General features: G+C 42.8%; 1 protein-coding gene across 2 annotated transcripts in view; it reads left to right on the forward strand.

Annotated features, from left to right (window-relative positions):
• Positions 1-14,954, forward strand: part of usp42 (ubiquitin specific peptidase 42) — a 96,460-nt gene that overhangs the window by 25,656 nt on the left and 55,850 nt on the right. For both annotated transcript variants that reach the window (XR_010977420.1, XM_068056596.1), the window contains exons 5-8: positions 1,556-1,658; positions 2,679-2,746; positions 2,978-3,048; positions 4,474-4,556. Coding sequence is in view for 1 of the 2 variants with exons in the window: in XM_068056596.1 (XP_067912697.1) it covers positions 1,556-1,658; positions 2,679-2,746; positions 2,978-3,048; positions 4,474-4,556 (325 nt within the window). In the remaining variant the exon portion in view is untranslated. The remainder of the gene's footprint in view (positions 1-1,555; positions 1,659-2,678; positions 2,747-2,977; positions 3,049-4,473; positions 4,557-14,954) is intronic.

Consider the following 14,954-nt stretch of genomic DNA (forward strand, 5'->3'; position numbering starts at 1 on the left):
CTTAATTTGCTTTAGTTTTAACACTGTATGTAGAAACTTGAAATAAAAGCAGAATACTGCAAATGCTGGAAATCTGAAATAAAAACAAAGTGCTGGAAATACTCAGGTCAGGCAGCATCTGTGGAGAGAGAAACAGAGTTAACGTTTCAGGTCAGCGACCTTTTGATCACATGTTGCCTGACCTGCTGAGTATTTCCAGCACTTTCTGTGGAAACTTGAAAGTTGTCTAAAATCTTAATATCCACTGTGATCTGAGTATTGATTTTGATCTGATGCACTGAGACAATCTTTATGATTCTGTGCAAGTGATGCATCTTTTCTCCCTGAGGGCAATGTTCATTTGCGAGCTAGGACAGCAAGATTATTTTATTATGGCAGACTTTGCAGTCAATCCCAATCCTGTGAACATTTCTAAGCTCTTCAGTAAGTGCCATTGGATAGCAATGAGGAATGGAATCTCAGGCTGATTTCTGTTCTTTGGGCCCAATTTACTGACCTGTAGCATCCCTCACTGACTTAGCACGGGAAGTAAAATTTATGACTTGTATGGTAGTTGTATTCTGCTGTTACCAACTGAGTCATCAGGGACAGGCTATCTAATTTCAAATGGGAAGTAGCTCCAAGAACTGTTTACACCACCAGCCACCAGTATTTCAGGTATGTGATCATTGTGCTCATGTTGACAGGCTGTTAGACGTGGAGTGGATCACACCCAAGCTTGCTCCCGTCCTCAGCCACATTTCAGTCTTGGTCTCCGTATTTAAGGAAGGATATACGCATTGGAGGCTGTACAGCAAAGGTTCACTAAATTGGCCCCTGGATGAGGGGGTTGTCCTATGATGAGAGACTGAGTAAATTGAGCCTATATTCTGTGGAGTTTAGAAGAATGAGAGGCAATTTCATTGAACCATGCAAGATTCTGAAGGGGCTGAATAGGGTAGACACTGAGAGATTGTTTCCACTGGCTGGGGAATCTAAAACATGGGGGCGCAGTCTCCGGATAAAGGGCTGATCATTTAGGACTGAGATGGGAAATTACTTCACTCAAAGAGTTGTGCATCTTTAGAATTCTCTACCCCAGAGGGTTGTGGATACTCCATCGTTAAATATATTTAAGGCTGGAATAGACAGTTTTTTTGATCTCTGAGAATCGAGGGATATGGGAAATGGGCAGGAAGGTGGAGTTGAAGCCTAAGATCAATCATGAATGGCGGAGCAGGCTCGATGGTCTACTCCTTCTCCTAGTTCTTGTGTTCAGCAGGAGTCATTGGCGTAATGATTGGGAGTGGAAATCCTTGTTGATTTCTTTTCCCCACTTCCCTTGCTAGTCCAGAGCGCTGAGGACACTTGTGCCAATGGCTGTCCTGTTTGTGGTCAACCAATTCAGCACAGGTCATATTTTCTCTTCCTCATATTTATTCCCTCCCAAACTTGTGGGAGAAACATTTGAAGTGACTTCAAACTCAGTCTAATTTGTACTAAAGATTCTAACTTTTAAAAATTATTTGGATTTGTATACTAGTAGCATCCATTATTTAAATTTTCATTCTTTTAGGAATAGCAAAACATTTTCGATTTGGAAACCAGGAAGATGCACATGAATTCTTGCGGTACACTGTTGATGCTCTCCAGAAAGCATGTCTAAATGGAAGCAACAAGTGAGTAGAAGTCTTAAAAACAAAAGCCAAGATATTACATTCATTACATTATTACATTCAATGACTATTAAAGTCTGTGCAAAACTAAGTGTATGTGCTGCAATACGTGAAATATGTCTGCATAGCAAAATTTATCCAACGACCATAGTTTCATTGTGCTAACTTACCTATTAACCACATGGTTTAATTTTTATGATATGTCATCTCTCCATCTTCTTCTCTGTATCTTCCTCCTCTTTTTCCTGTCGTCGGCTGTCAGTCCATTAGTTTTTTTGTCCACCTGGTGTCATGTTGTTCGAAGAAATGATAACAGGTGACAAAAAGGCTAATGAAGTGGCAGCCAAGAACAGGAAAAAGAAGGGGAAGACAGAAGAAGATGGAGAGATGACATAATCGTGAACCACATGGGTGAGATCAGCAAGGGATAGAGATAAATGGAAAAGGCACGAGGAGGGTTACGTTCTACAGTGGATGAACACAGCATAAATGATGATGAATTTAAAAATACAAACAAGCAGCAAAGAAATTGAAGATCACTTCCACAATTAGTAAAAGAGAAGTATTGATTTTTTAAATAGATTTATATCGATTAATACCTATACATAAATATGCAATACCTTTGAATTAGGTTTTCCTTCACTGCAGGTCATTCTATGACCTGTTCTGTAGTTCTGACTACTGTGGGGTCAGGTTGGAATGCACAGGACCTTCCCTGTTGCTGATGTTGCACAGAGTGGGAGTTCAAAGCACAAGAGAATTATTAAAGTCGCACCTTTTGAATCGCTTTCTTCCACCCTTGTTTTCCCTTGCATCACCCCCCAGAAAGGTGACACCTCTGTTGGTGTCACCTTCTGATGACCCATTGAAGATTGGGAGCTCGTGGTTTGCAAAATCATGAGTGTGAGTAGCACTGTGCCATGCCACCAAACTGCCTTCAGCTAAAGTGTTAATTTTAAGTTTAACTGAAGATTGATTTGAGCATGAAAAATATACTGAATGTTCTTTCCGATACCTCTGTAGATTGGATAGACAAACTCAGGCCACCACAATGATATATCAAATATTTGGAGGGTACTTAAGGTCGAGAGGTATGTTGCATTTTTCAAAGATCAAAGTGGTTTTATATGTATGGAATGATTTTTTTTAAAAATGCATGCTTATGTAAATTAAAAACTATGCAGTTTGATTATTGGGCAATAATCAATCATTGAAAAGTTTGATATTTACTGCATTGCCATCAAATTGTTGGAGGTTTTATAATGCTTTTATATGGATTTATGAATAGCAGAGCATTTTTCTAACTCTGTTTCCTATTTTAGTAAAATGTTTAAACTGCAAAGGAGTTTCTGATACATATGATCCGTACTTGGACATTGCTCTGGAAATAAAGGTATTGCTATGTATTATTCTCTGCTAGCTGCTACGATTTGCATTTTTAAGATGCCATTTCTCCTTTCTCAATTTGTACTTCATTTCCCGTGAGTGGGCTTTGTTCTTTACAACCCAGAAGTGCACGTTCTTCAAGCTTTTCCTTTGCAGAGTTGACACTTCTCAGACTTGACAGTTGCTCTAACTATGTTGTAAACTTTATGCAGGCATTCCCTGTGCCTTCTTTGGCCTCCTTGTCTCGAGAGACAATGGGTAAGCGCCTAGAGGTGGTCAGTGGTTTGTGGAGCAGCTCCTGGAGTAGCTATAAAGGCCAATTCTAGAGCGACAGACTCTTCCACAGGCGCTGCAGATAAAATTGGTAGTCAGGTCACAGTATTTGCATGGCTGTTGGTCAGAATTGCATTACGAGGAAACCATATCTAAAAAAGATATGGGATCTTTCGCTTTATAAATAGAGGCACAGAGTACAAAAGCAAGGAAGTTAGGCTTAACCTTTATCAATCAGGCCTCAGCTGCTGTATTGTGTCCAATTCTGGGTGCCACATTTTAGGAAGGATGTCAAGACCTTGGTGAGGGTGCAGAGGAGATTTACCAGAGATCAAAAGGAAAAATTTAGAGGGCTTTGGGGAGAGAGCAGTGGAGTGGGGCTAATTGGATAGCTGTTTCAAAGAGCTGGTACAGGCTCAATGGGTCAAATAATCTCTTCGGAACTGATTCTATTTTGGCATGCAACAATGACACAATTATTGTAAAATACTATATCATATTATAGATAAGTAGCAAGGAAGTTAGACACATTGGCTACAAGAAAATGTCAGCCAACACACATTGTCAACACAGTGGCCTGTAAATTTTAGTATACCTTCATCAGATGTTGTAAGTCATCTTTTGTTTCTATCAAAATTAGAAAGGCACCGATGCATAATTTGTGATACAAGTTGCGCTGATTTGGTAGATATCTGTAACAAAAAGTCTGGAGGCTAAAATTTTGTACAAGAATTACAATATAATAGTGTAAATCTGAGGTGGGTGGGGAGGAGATGCATACTTTTCGCATTGAATACCCTGTACATATTAGCTTGTGACCTGTATGACCAACGGACAGGTGTTTGTATTGTTAGGTAGAATCCAATCCCAAATTCACATTCTGTTGACGCTGCTTTCATTACATAGCGCTTTGGATTACTGATCAGTTGGATTACTAGTTGTGTATGTGCTGTAATTCAACTTTAGTTTACACATGATTTTTTTTATATGGAATTCAATCCGATGTTTGTTTGAAAGAGCAGCTATATAATCCAAAATGGTTAAAATGTTGTGTATGTATTATTTAGAAGTATTCTAAAATAAATTTAGCTTTTTGAAAGAGTTCCCAATTGAAACCTTTTTTTGTCTTATAATTGTCTGTGAAACATATATTTTATAGACCGCACCAAACATCACAAAAGCTCTGGAGCAGTTTGTAAAGCCTGAGCAACTGGATGGTGAAAATGCCTACAAATGCACCAAGTGAGTAGACATCATTACAAAATAAAGATTTGTTAGTTGTTGAATACCTCTCTGTGTGTAACATACTAATTTCTTCATGACCATGGCAGTGACCTTCCATATATACTGAATCATTCTGTTCTTGATGCCGTTGTACTATTTGACCAATTGATAACACAGCTCACTATCTCAGCATTGCCAAGTTCATTAGTTTGCAACCTTATTTGTAGATTGGTATCCCAATTTTTTTCTGCAGAATAAGATACCATGTTTAAAAAGTTATCCCTCAAGTTCAGAATTAAAATGAGTGGAACAATATTTAGCTAAACTAGGAGGTAAAACAATGTGCACAATCACAATAGATTTCTCTGTGAAATACAAAATCAGTGTGTTTGCCTGCAGTTTTAACTCATAAGCATGTTGATGCCTAAAGTATGAGAATGTATACTGAATCAGTAAATTACAATGCTAACAACCTTTTCACCAACATGAGGCAACTCACTGGCATACTAACTGTGCATCTTTCGCAGTTTCATTGTGCACCAGGAATGACTAGGCACACCAATTTCAAAGACACTGCCTACAGTTTATGTATGTTTGTGTGTGTATCTGAATCTTCTTTGGCCTCCTTGTCTCGAGAGACAATGGGTAAGCGCCTAGAGGTGGTCAGTGGTTTGTGGAGCAGCGCCTGGAGTGGCTATAAAGGCCAATTCTAGAGTGACAGACTCTTCCACAGGCGCTGCAGATAAAATTGGTAGTTGGGGCTGTTACACAGTTGGCTCTTTCCTTGCACTTCTGTCTTTTTTCCTGCCAACTGCCAAGTGTCTTCGACTCGCCACTCTTTAGCCCCGCCTTTGTGGCTGTCCGCCAGCTCTGGTCATCACTGGCAACTGATTCCCACAACTTGTGGTCAGTGTCACAGGATTTCATGTCGCGTTTGCAGACGTCTTTAAAGCAGAGACATGGACAGCCAGTGGATCTGATACCAGTGACAAACTCACTCTACAATGAGTCCTTGGGGATCCTGCCATCTTCTATGCAGCTCACATGGCCAAGCCATCTCAAGTGCCGCTGGCTCAGTCGGGTGTATATGCTGGGGATGTTGGCCGCCTCGAGAACTTCTGCGTTGGAAATACGATCCTGCCACCGGATGCCAAGGATTCTCCGGAGGCAGCAAAGATGGACTGAGTTGAGACGTCGCTCTTGGCTGATATACGTTGTCCAGGCCTCGCTGCCGTAGAGCAAGGTACTGAGGACACAGGCTTGAAACACTCGGACTTTTGTGTTCCGTGTCACTGCGCCATTTTCCCACACCCTCATGGCCAGTCTGTACATAGAAGCGGACGCCTTTCCCATGCGCTTGTTGATTTCTGCATCGAGAGACAGGTTACTGGTGATAGTTGAGCCTAGGTAGGTGAACTCTTGAACCACTTCCAGAGCGTGGTCGCCGATTTTGATGGATGGAGTGTTTCTGATGTCCTGTCCCATGATGTTTGTTTTCTTGAGGCTGATGGTTACGCCAAGTTTGTTGCAGGCAGCGGCAATCCTGTTGATGAGTCTCTGCAGGCACTCTTCAGTGTGGGATGTTAATGCAGCAGCGTCAGCAAAGAGGAGTTCCCTGATGACTTTCCGTACTTTGGTCTTTGCTCTAAGACGGGCAAGGTTGAACAACCTGCCATCTGATCTTGTTCGGAAGAAAATTCCTCCTTCTGTAGACTTGAACGCATATGAGAGCAGCAGTGAGAACACAGCCCTGTTTCACGCCACTCAGGATAGGAAAGGAGTCTGATGAGGCACCGTTCAGCTGAATTGTGCCTTTCATATTGTCATGGAATGAGGTGATGATACTTAGTAGTTTTGGTGGACATCTGATCTTTGCTAGTAGTCTGAAGAGACCACGTCTGCTGACGAGATCAAAGGCTTTGGTGAGATCTATGAAAGCAATGTAGAGGGGCATCTGTTGTTCGCGGCATTTCTCCTGTAGCTGGTGAAGGGAGAACAGCATGTCAGTGGTGGATCTCTCTGCTCGAAAGCCGCACTGTGTCTCAGGATAGACAAGCTCAGCCAGCTTCTGGAGTCTGTTTAAAACGACTCGAGCAAAGACTTTCCCCACTATACTGAGCACGGTAGTTGTTGCAGTCACCGCGGTCACCCCTGTTCTTATAGAGGGTGATGATATTGGTATCGCACATGTCGTGTGGTACTGCTCCCTCATCCCAGCACAGGCAAAGCAGTTCATGGAGTGCTAACAGTATAGCAGGCTTGGCACTTTTGATTATTTCAGGGGTAATGCCGTCCTTTCCAGGGGCTTTTTCACTGGCTAGAGAATCAGTGGCATCACCGAGTTCCGATTTTGTTGGCCTTTCGTCCAGCTCATCCATGACTGGGAGAGACTGGGCTGCATTGAGGACGGTATCAGTGACAACATTTTCCCTGGAGTACAGTTCTAGGTAGTGCTGAACCCAGCGGTCCATTTGCTTGCGTGGTCAGTGATCGTGTACCCTGATTTAGACTTGGGGGGAGGGGTGGGGGTGCGATCTTCTTGATGGTTGACCCAAAAGCTCTCTTAATGCCATCATACATTTCTCTGATGTTTCTGGTGTCAGAGGCCAACTGAATACGACTGCATAGGTGTTGCCAGTAGTCATTTGCACAGCGCCTGGCTTTTCTTTGTGCAGTGCTTCTGGCTACTTTAAGTGCTACGGATGTTAACTCGCTGGGGGCTTTCTTGTAGTTCAGCAGTGCAATGCGCTTAGCAGCTGTGACAGGTTCCAGCTCTTCAAAGTGAGATTGAAACCAGTCTGCATTCTGCTTCTCACATTTGACATAGGTGGTCATTCCTGAGTCATAGATGGCTCTGATGTGGGCCCACTTGTTGTCTGCATCCCCTGTAGGAGTGTTTTGAAGGGCTTTTTCAAGTGAATTTAGAAACTTATGTAACAGCTGTGGATAAGAAATTCTGTTAGTGTTGATGCGCAGGCGGCCCTTCTGCTTGGAGTGATGTAGCGTCTTTGGCTTGAGTCTAACTTTGCTGCACACCAGGGAGTGGTCGGTGTCGCAGTCTGCACTGTGGAAGCTGCGTGTAATCTGAATAGAAAGTTATATATATGCAAGGTATAAATTTTCATGCATTATCGCAAATACTTTTAATATTTTGAGCATCTGATTGCACTGTCAGTTTGCCACAGAAATTAACGAATATGAAATGCAGTGGACATAGAACTGGTGGTCAATCACCCATCCCAAATGTGAGGTATATTTGTCCACCAACATTAAAACATTTCAATTGCTGTATTAAGCGTTAAGGTGTAGTTTGGTTTGGAATGCTTTTGGAAAGATTAGCTAGCATTGCAGCTTCAAATAGGGGAAAAAAAACAGTGGGGCTGGAGAATCTGGTTTTTCTCGCACCTCACACCTCCAAATAGAAAATTACACATGAGCATTCACAGTGAAATGGAAACTTCTTTGTTAAATGCTATAATCTAGTTTCGGGAGAGGAAAATAGACTATACAGAAGTGAAAGTTAAGTATTTTGCCTCCTTTTACTAAATGCTGTACATGTGGTCCCAAGCCAGGAGAAGGAAGTGTTGTCTTCTCCAGGCTTCTGTACAACTCAAGATCTGGAGATGTATGGGAACAACCCAGTTCTGCCTTTCAATCTTGTGGAGAGGTGCCTGGCTTGTGCTCTCTGCTTTCTAAGGGTGCCCAGTCTTGGATCAGTAATCCACTATAGGGGAATTAATGGCTTCAAAGCGGTTTCTGCCACAATGTAATACAAAACGACGGTGCTCCAACATGTGCTATCATGGTGCACTAGGTCATAAACAGTTTTTCTTGCCCTGTCCCTTCAGAAGTCCCTGATTGTTGATGCAAAACCTGCCAACAACTTCCAGGCGCAGGATGATGGTCAGAAAACAAGACAATTAGTAAATGTTCAAGGTAATTTTTAAGAAATGGAAAGTGATTAATTATATAATCAAGTTGTGAAGTTCAGATGTTTATAAACTACTCTCACTGAATCATTCAATTAGACTACAGGCTTTTAATCACTCCTGACTGTCCAGTAGTTACGAACACTGGACTTCGTAACATGATTATGTTTTAAAAACTGATTTTTACAAGTTTAAGATGGAGTTCGGAAAGTCAGGTGACTTCACATCCACTCTGCGAAAGAACAAGACAGAAGTCTTGGTTACCAGGACAACAGAGAACATAGATCATACAGTCATTTACAGCTCAGAAGGAGGCCATTCAGCCCATTGAGTCCATGCCGACTCGCCATGGAGCTACCCAGTCAGTCCCACTCCTCCACTTGATTTCCATAACCCTTTAAGATTATTTCTTTCAAGTGGCCATCCAGTTTCCTTTTGAAGTCATTGATCGTCTCTGCTTCCACCACCCTTGAGGGCAGCAAGTTCCAGGTCATTATTACCTGCTGTGTAAAAAAAAAAAAGTTCTTCCCCTGCATTTCTTGCCCAAAATCTGCAATCTCTGTCCCCTAGTCCTTGTCCTATTAGTTAGTGGAAACAGTCTTGTCCCATTATCTAAGCCGGTCATAATCTTGTACACTTCTATTAAATTTCCTCTCAATCTCCTTTGCTCCAAGGAGAACAACACCAACATTTCCTAGCTAACCTTGTAATTAAAATTCCCCATCCCCGGAACCATTCTGGTAAATCTCCTCTGCACCCTCAAGGATCCTCACATCCTTCCTAAAGTGTAGTGAACAAAACTAGACGTAGTACTCCAGTTGGTCCTAACCAGAGCATTATAAATGTTCAGCATAATTTCCCTGCTTTTATACTGAATGCCTCTATTTATGAAGCCCAAGATCCCCCATGCTTTCCTAACCACTCTCTCGACATCATCCATTAGAATCCATTATTAAGGAAGTAATAACAGGACATTTAGAAAGTCAAAATGCAATCCATCAGAGCCAGCATGGCTTTATGAAGGGTAAATCGTGTTTGACTAATTTGCTCGAGTTCTTCGAAGATGTAACAAGTAAAGTGGATAATGGGGATCCTGTAGATGTAGTATATCTGGACTTCCACAAGGCATTTGATAAGGTACTGCACAAAAGGTTAATATACAAGGTAAGATAACATGGGGTTGGGGCAATTTATTAGCTTGGATAGAGGATTGGCTAACCAACAGAAAATAGAGAGTCGGATAAATTGGTCCTTTTCTGGTTGGCAAGACGTAACTAGTGGGGTGCCACAGGGTTCGGTCCTCGGGCCCCAACTATTTACAATCTACATTAATGACTTGGATGCAGGGATAGAAGGTACTATAGACAGATTTGCAGATGACATTAAAATAGGTGGAACAGTAAGCTGCAATAAAGAAATAAGAAATTTACAAATGGATATGGATAGGGTAGGTGAATGGGGCAAAATTTGGCAGATGGAGTTCAACGTGGATAAGTGTGAGGTTATCCATTTTGGCTGGGCGAATAGAAAGGCAAATTATTAACAAAATGGAGAGTGCTTCAGTGCAGAGGGATCTGGGTGTCCTCATGCATGAATCGCAGAAAACTAGTATGCAGGTGCAGCAGGTAATAAGGAAGGCAAATAGAGTTTTGGCATTTATTGCAAAAGGAATAGAGTATAAAAGTAGGGAAATGTTGCTGCAACTGTGCAAGGCATTAGTGAGACTGCACCTGGAGTATTGCGTACAGTTTTTGTCCCCTTACTTGAGGGATATTTGCATTAGAGGCAGTTCAGAGGAGGTTCACTAGATTGATTCCAGAGATGAGGGGTTTGTCTTATGAAGAGAGATTGAGCAGTTTAGGCCTTTACTCTCGAGAGTTTAGAAGAATGAGAGGAGATCTAATTGAGGTATATAAGATGATTAAGGGGATTGACAAAAGTAGATGTAGAGAGGATGTTTCCTCTTGTGGGACAATCTAGAACGAGAGGTCACAGTTTTAGGATAAGGGGTAGCAGGTTTAAGACAGGGATGAGGAGAAATGACTTCTCTCAAAGGGTCATGAGTCTGTGGAATTCACTACCCCAGAGTGCGGTGGATGCCAGGACATTGAGTAAATTTAAGGAGGAGATAGACAGATTTTTAATTAGTAAAGAGTTGAAGGGTTATGGAGAATGGGCAGGAAAGTGGAGTTGAGGCCAAGATGAGATCAGCCATTATCGTATTGAATGGCGGAGCAGGCTCGATTGCCTACTCCTGCTCCTAGTTCTTATGTTCTTATGACATGTCCTGCCACCTTCAAAGATCCATGCACAGGCACCCCTAGGTCCGTCTGTTCCTGCACACTCTTTAGAACTGTGCCATTAAGTATATAAAGAACAAAGAAAATTACAGCACAGGAACAGGCCCTTCGGCCCTCCAAGCCTGCGCCGATCCAGATCCTCTACCTAAACATGTCGCCTATTTTCTAAGGGTCTGTATCTCTTTGCTTCCTGCCCATTCATGTATCTGTCCAGATACATCTTAAAAGACGCTATCGTGTTCGCATCTACCACCTCTGCTGGCAACGCGTTCCAGGCACCCGCCACCCTCTGCGTAAAGAACTTTCCACGCATATCCCCCCTAAACTTTTCCCCTTTGACTTTGAACTCGTGACCCCTAGTATTTGAATCCCCCACTCTGGGGAAAAAGCTTCTTGCTATCCACCCTGTCTATACCTCTCATGATTTTGTACACCTCAATTAGGTTCCCCCTCAACCTCCGCCTTCAACCTCTCTTCATAGCTAGCGCCCTCCATACCAGGCAACATCCTGGTGAACCTCCTCTGCACCCTCTCCAAAGCATCCACATCCTTTTGGTAATGTGGCAACCAGAACTGCACGCAGTATTCCAAATGTGGCCAAACCAAAGTCCTATACAACTGTAACATGACCTGCCAACTCTTGTACTCAATACCCCGTCCGATGAAGGAAAGCATGCCGTATGCCTTCTTGACCACTCTATTGACCTGCGTTGCCACCTTCAGGGAACAATGGACCCGAACACCCAAATCTCTCTGTACATCAATTTTCCCCAGGACTTTTCCATTTACTGTATAGTTCACTCTTGAATTGGATCTTCCAAAATGCATCACCTCGCATTTACCCTGATTGAACTCCATCTGCCATTTCTCTGCCCAACTCTCCAATCTATCTATATTCTGCTGTATTCTCTGACAGTCCCCTTCACTATCTGCTACTCCACCAATCTTAGTGTCGTCTGCAAACTTGCTAATCAGACCACCTATGCTTTCCTCCAAATCATTTATGTATATCACAAACAACAGTGGTCCCAGCACGGATCCCTGTGGAACACCACTGGTCACACGTCTCCATTTTGAGAAACTCCCTTCCACTGCTACTCTCTGTCTCCTGTTGCCTCTTTATCCATCAAGCTAGTACACCCTGGATCCCATGCGACTTCACTTTCTCCATCAGCCTACCATGGGGAACCTTATCAAACGCCTTACTGAAGTCCATGTATATGACATCTACAGCCCTTCCCTCATCAAGCAACTTTGTCACTTCCTCAAAGAATTCTATTAAGTTGGTAAGACATGACCTTCCCTGCACAAAACCATATTGCCTATCACTGATAAGCCCATTTTCTTCCAAATGGGAATAGATCCTATCCCTCAGTATCTTCTCCAGCAGCTTCCCTACCACTGACGTCAGGCTCACCAGTCTATAATTACCTGGATTATCCCTGCTACCTTTCTTAAACAAGGGGACAACATTAGCAATTCTCCAGTCCTCCGGGACCTCACCCGTGTTTAAGGATGCTGCAAAGATATCTGTTAAGGTCCCAGCTATTTCCTCTCTCGCTTCCCTCAGTAACCTGGGATAGATCCCATCCGGACCTGGGGACTTGTCCACCTTAATGCCTTTTAGGATACCCAACACTTCCTCCCTCCTTATGCCGACTTGACCTAGAGTAATCAAACATCTGTCCCTAACCTCAACATCCGTCATGTCCCTCTCCTCGGTGAATACCAATGCAAAGTACTCGTTTAGAATCTCACCCATTTTCTCTGACTCCACGCATAACTTTCCTCCTTTGTCCTTGAGTGGGCCAATCCTTTCTCTAGTTACCCTCTTGCTCCTTATATATGAATAAAAGGCTTTGGGATTTTCCTTAACCCTGTTTGCTAAAGATATTTCATGACCCCTTTTAGCCCTCTTAATTCCTCGTTTCAGATTGGTCCTACATTCCCGATATTCTTCCAAAGCTTCGTCTTTCTTCAGCCTCCTGGACCTTATGTATGCTTCCTTTTTCCTCTTAGCTAGTCTCACAATTTCACCTGTCATCCATGGTTCCCTAATCTTGCCATTTCTATCCCTCATTTTCACAGGAACATGTCTCTCCTGCACGCTAATCAACCTCTCTTTAAAAGCCTCCCACATATCAAATGTGGATTTATCTTCAAACAGCTGCTCCCAATCTACATTCCCCAGCTCCTGCCGAATTTTGGTATAGTTGGCCTTCCCCCAATTTAGCACTCTTCCTTTTGGACCACTCTCGTCTTTGTCCATGAGTATTCTAAAACTTACGGAATTGTGATCACTATTCCCAAAGTAGTCCCCTACTGAAACTTCAACCACCTGGCCGGGCTCATTCCCCAACACCAGGTCCAGAATGACCCCTTCCCGAGTTGGACTATTTACATACTGCTCTCGAAAACCCTCCTGGATGCTCCTTACAAATTCTGCTCCATCTAGACCTCTAACACTAAGTGAATCCCAGTCAATGTTGGGAAAATTAAAATCTATCACCACCACCCTGTTGCTCCTACATCTTTCCATAATCTGTTTACATATTTGTACCTCTATCTCACGCTCGCTGTTGGGAGGCCTGTAGTACAGCCCCAACATTGTTACCGCACCCTTCCTATTTCTGAGTTCTGTCCATATTGCCTCACAGCTCGAGTCCTCCATAGTGCCTTCCTTCAGCACAGCTGTGATATCCTCTTTGACTAGTAATGCAACTCCTCCACCACTTTTACCTCCCTCTCTATCCCGCCTGAAGCATCGATATCCTGGGATATTTAGTTGCCAATCATGCCCTTCCCTTAACCAAGTCTCAGTAATAGCAATATGTTGCCTCTCCCTATTCCTTCTGCCAAAATGTATCACCTCCATATTTGTCAGTATTAAATTCCATCTGCCACCTGTCTGCCCATTGTTTGCCTATCCATGTCCTGTTGCAGGCGGTTCATAATTTCCTCACTGCTTGACACCCCTCCAAGTTTGGTGTCATCGGCAAATTTTGAGATTCTACTCTGTATTCCATATTGTTTATATGGATTTTAAGAAAGTGTTTGGTAAGGTACCACATAAAAGGCTAGTTCACAAAACACTCCTCCAAGTTTGGTGTCATCGGCAAATTTTGAGATTCTACTCTGTATTCCAAGACATTTATATATAGTAAATAAAGCAGTGGTGCCAGCTCTAATCTTTGGGAAACATCACTGTCTACTATGCTCCAGTCTGAAAAACAACGATTTACTGCGACTTGCTGTTTTTTGTCCTTAAGCCAATTTTGTATCCAGTTGGATACTTACCCCCCTATTCCATGAGCCTCAATTTTGTTAACTTGCCTTTAATGTGGCACCTTATCAAACACTTTCTTAAGATCCATATAAACAATATCCACTGCATTCCCTTCATTAACCTCCTCTGATACTTGTTCAAAAAATTCAATCAGATTAGTCAAGCATGATATGCCTTTTACAAATCCACGCTGATTATCCTTAATTAACTTGAACCTCTCCAAGTGTCTGTTGATTTTATTTTCTGATTATTGCTTCTAAAACCTTATCCACCACTGATGGTACACTAAACTGGTTTATGGTTGCTAGGACTGTCCTTACACCCTTTTTTGAATAAGGGTGTCACATTTGCTACTCTCCTATCCTCTGGCACGTCGCCCATATCCAGGGAAGATTAGAAGATTATGGCAAGCCCTTCCACATTCTCCATCCTCACTTCCTTTAGCAACCAAGGATGCAAGCCATCTGGACCAGGTAACTCAGGGTTGTCCAATATACGGCCCGTAGGCCAGGATCTGGCCCGCCAAACGTTTCCATCCAGCCTGCAAGTTTATTTATTTATTTAGAGATACAGCACTGAAACAGGCCCTTCGGCCTACCGAGTCTGTGCCAACCAACAACCACCCATTTATACTAATCCTACATTAACCCCATATTCCCTACCATTCTCCTACCACCTACCTACACTAAGGGCAATTTACAATGGCCAATTTACCTATCAACCTGCAAGTCTTTGGCTGTGGGAGGAAACCGGAGCACCTGGTAGAAACCCACGCGGTCACAGGGAGAACTTGCAAACTCCGCACTGGCAGTACCCAGAACTGAGCCCGGGTCGTTGGAGCTGTGAGGCTGCGGTGCTAACCATTGCGCCACTGTGATGCCCCAAATGAGTAGTAAATGGT

This window comes from Heterodontus francisci, chromosome 24 (genome assembly GCF_036365525.1).
Source record: "Heterodontus francisci isolate sHetFra1 chromosome 24, sHetFra1.hap1, whole genome shotgun sequence".
NCBI classification, from domain to species: domain Eukaryota; kingdom Metazoa; phylum Chordata; class Chondrichthyes; order Heterodontiformes; family Heterodontidae; genus Heterodontus; species Heterodontus francisci.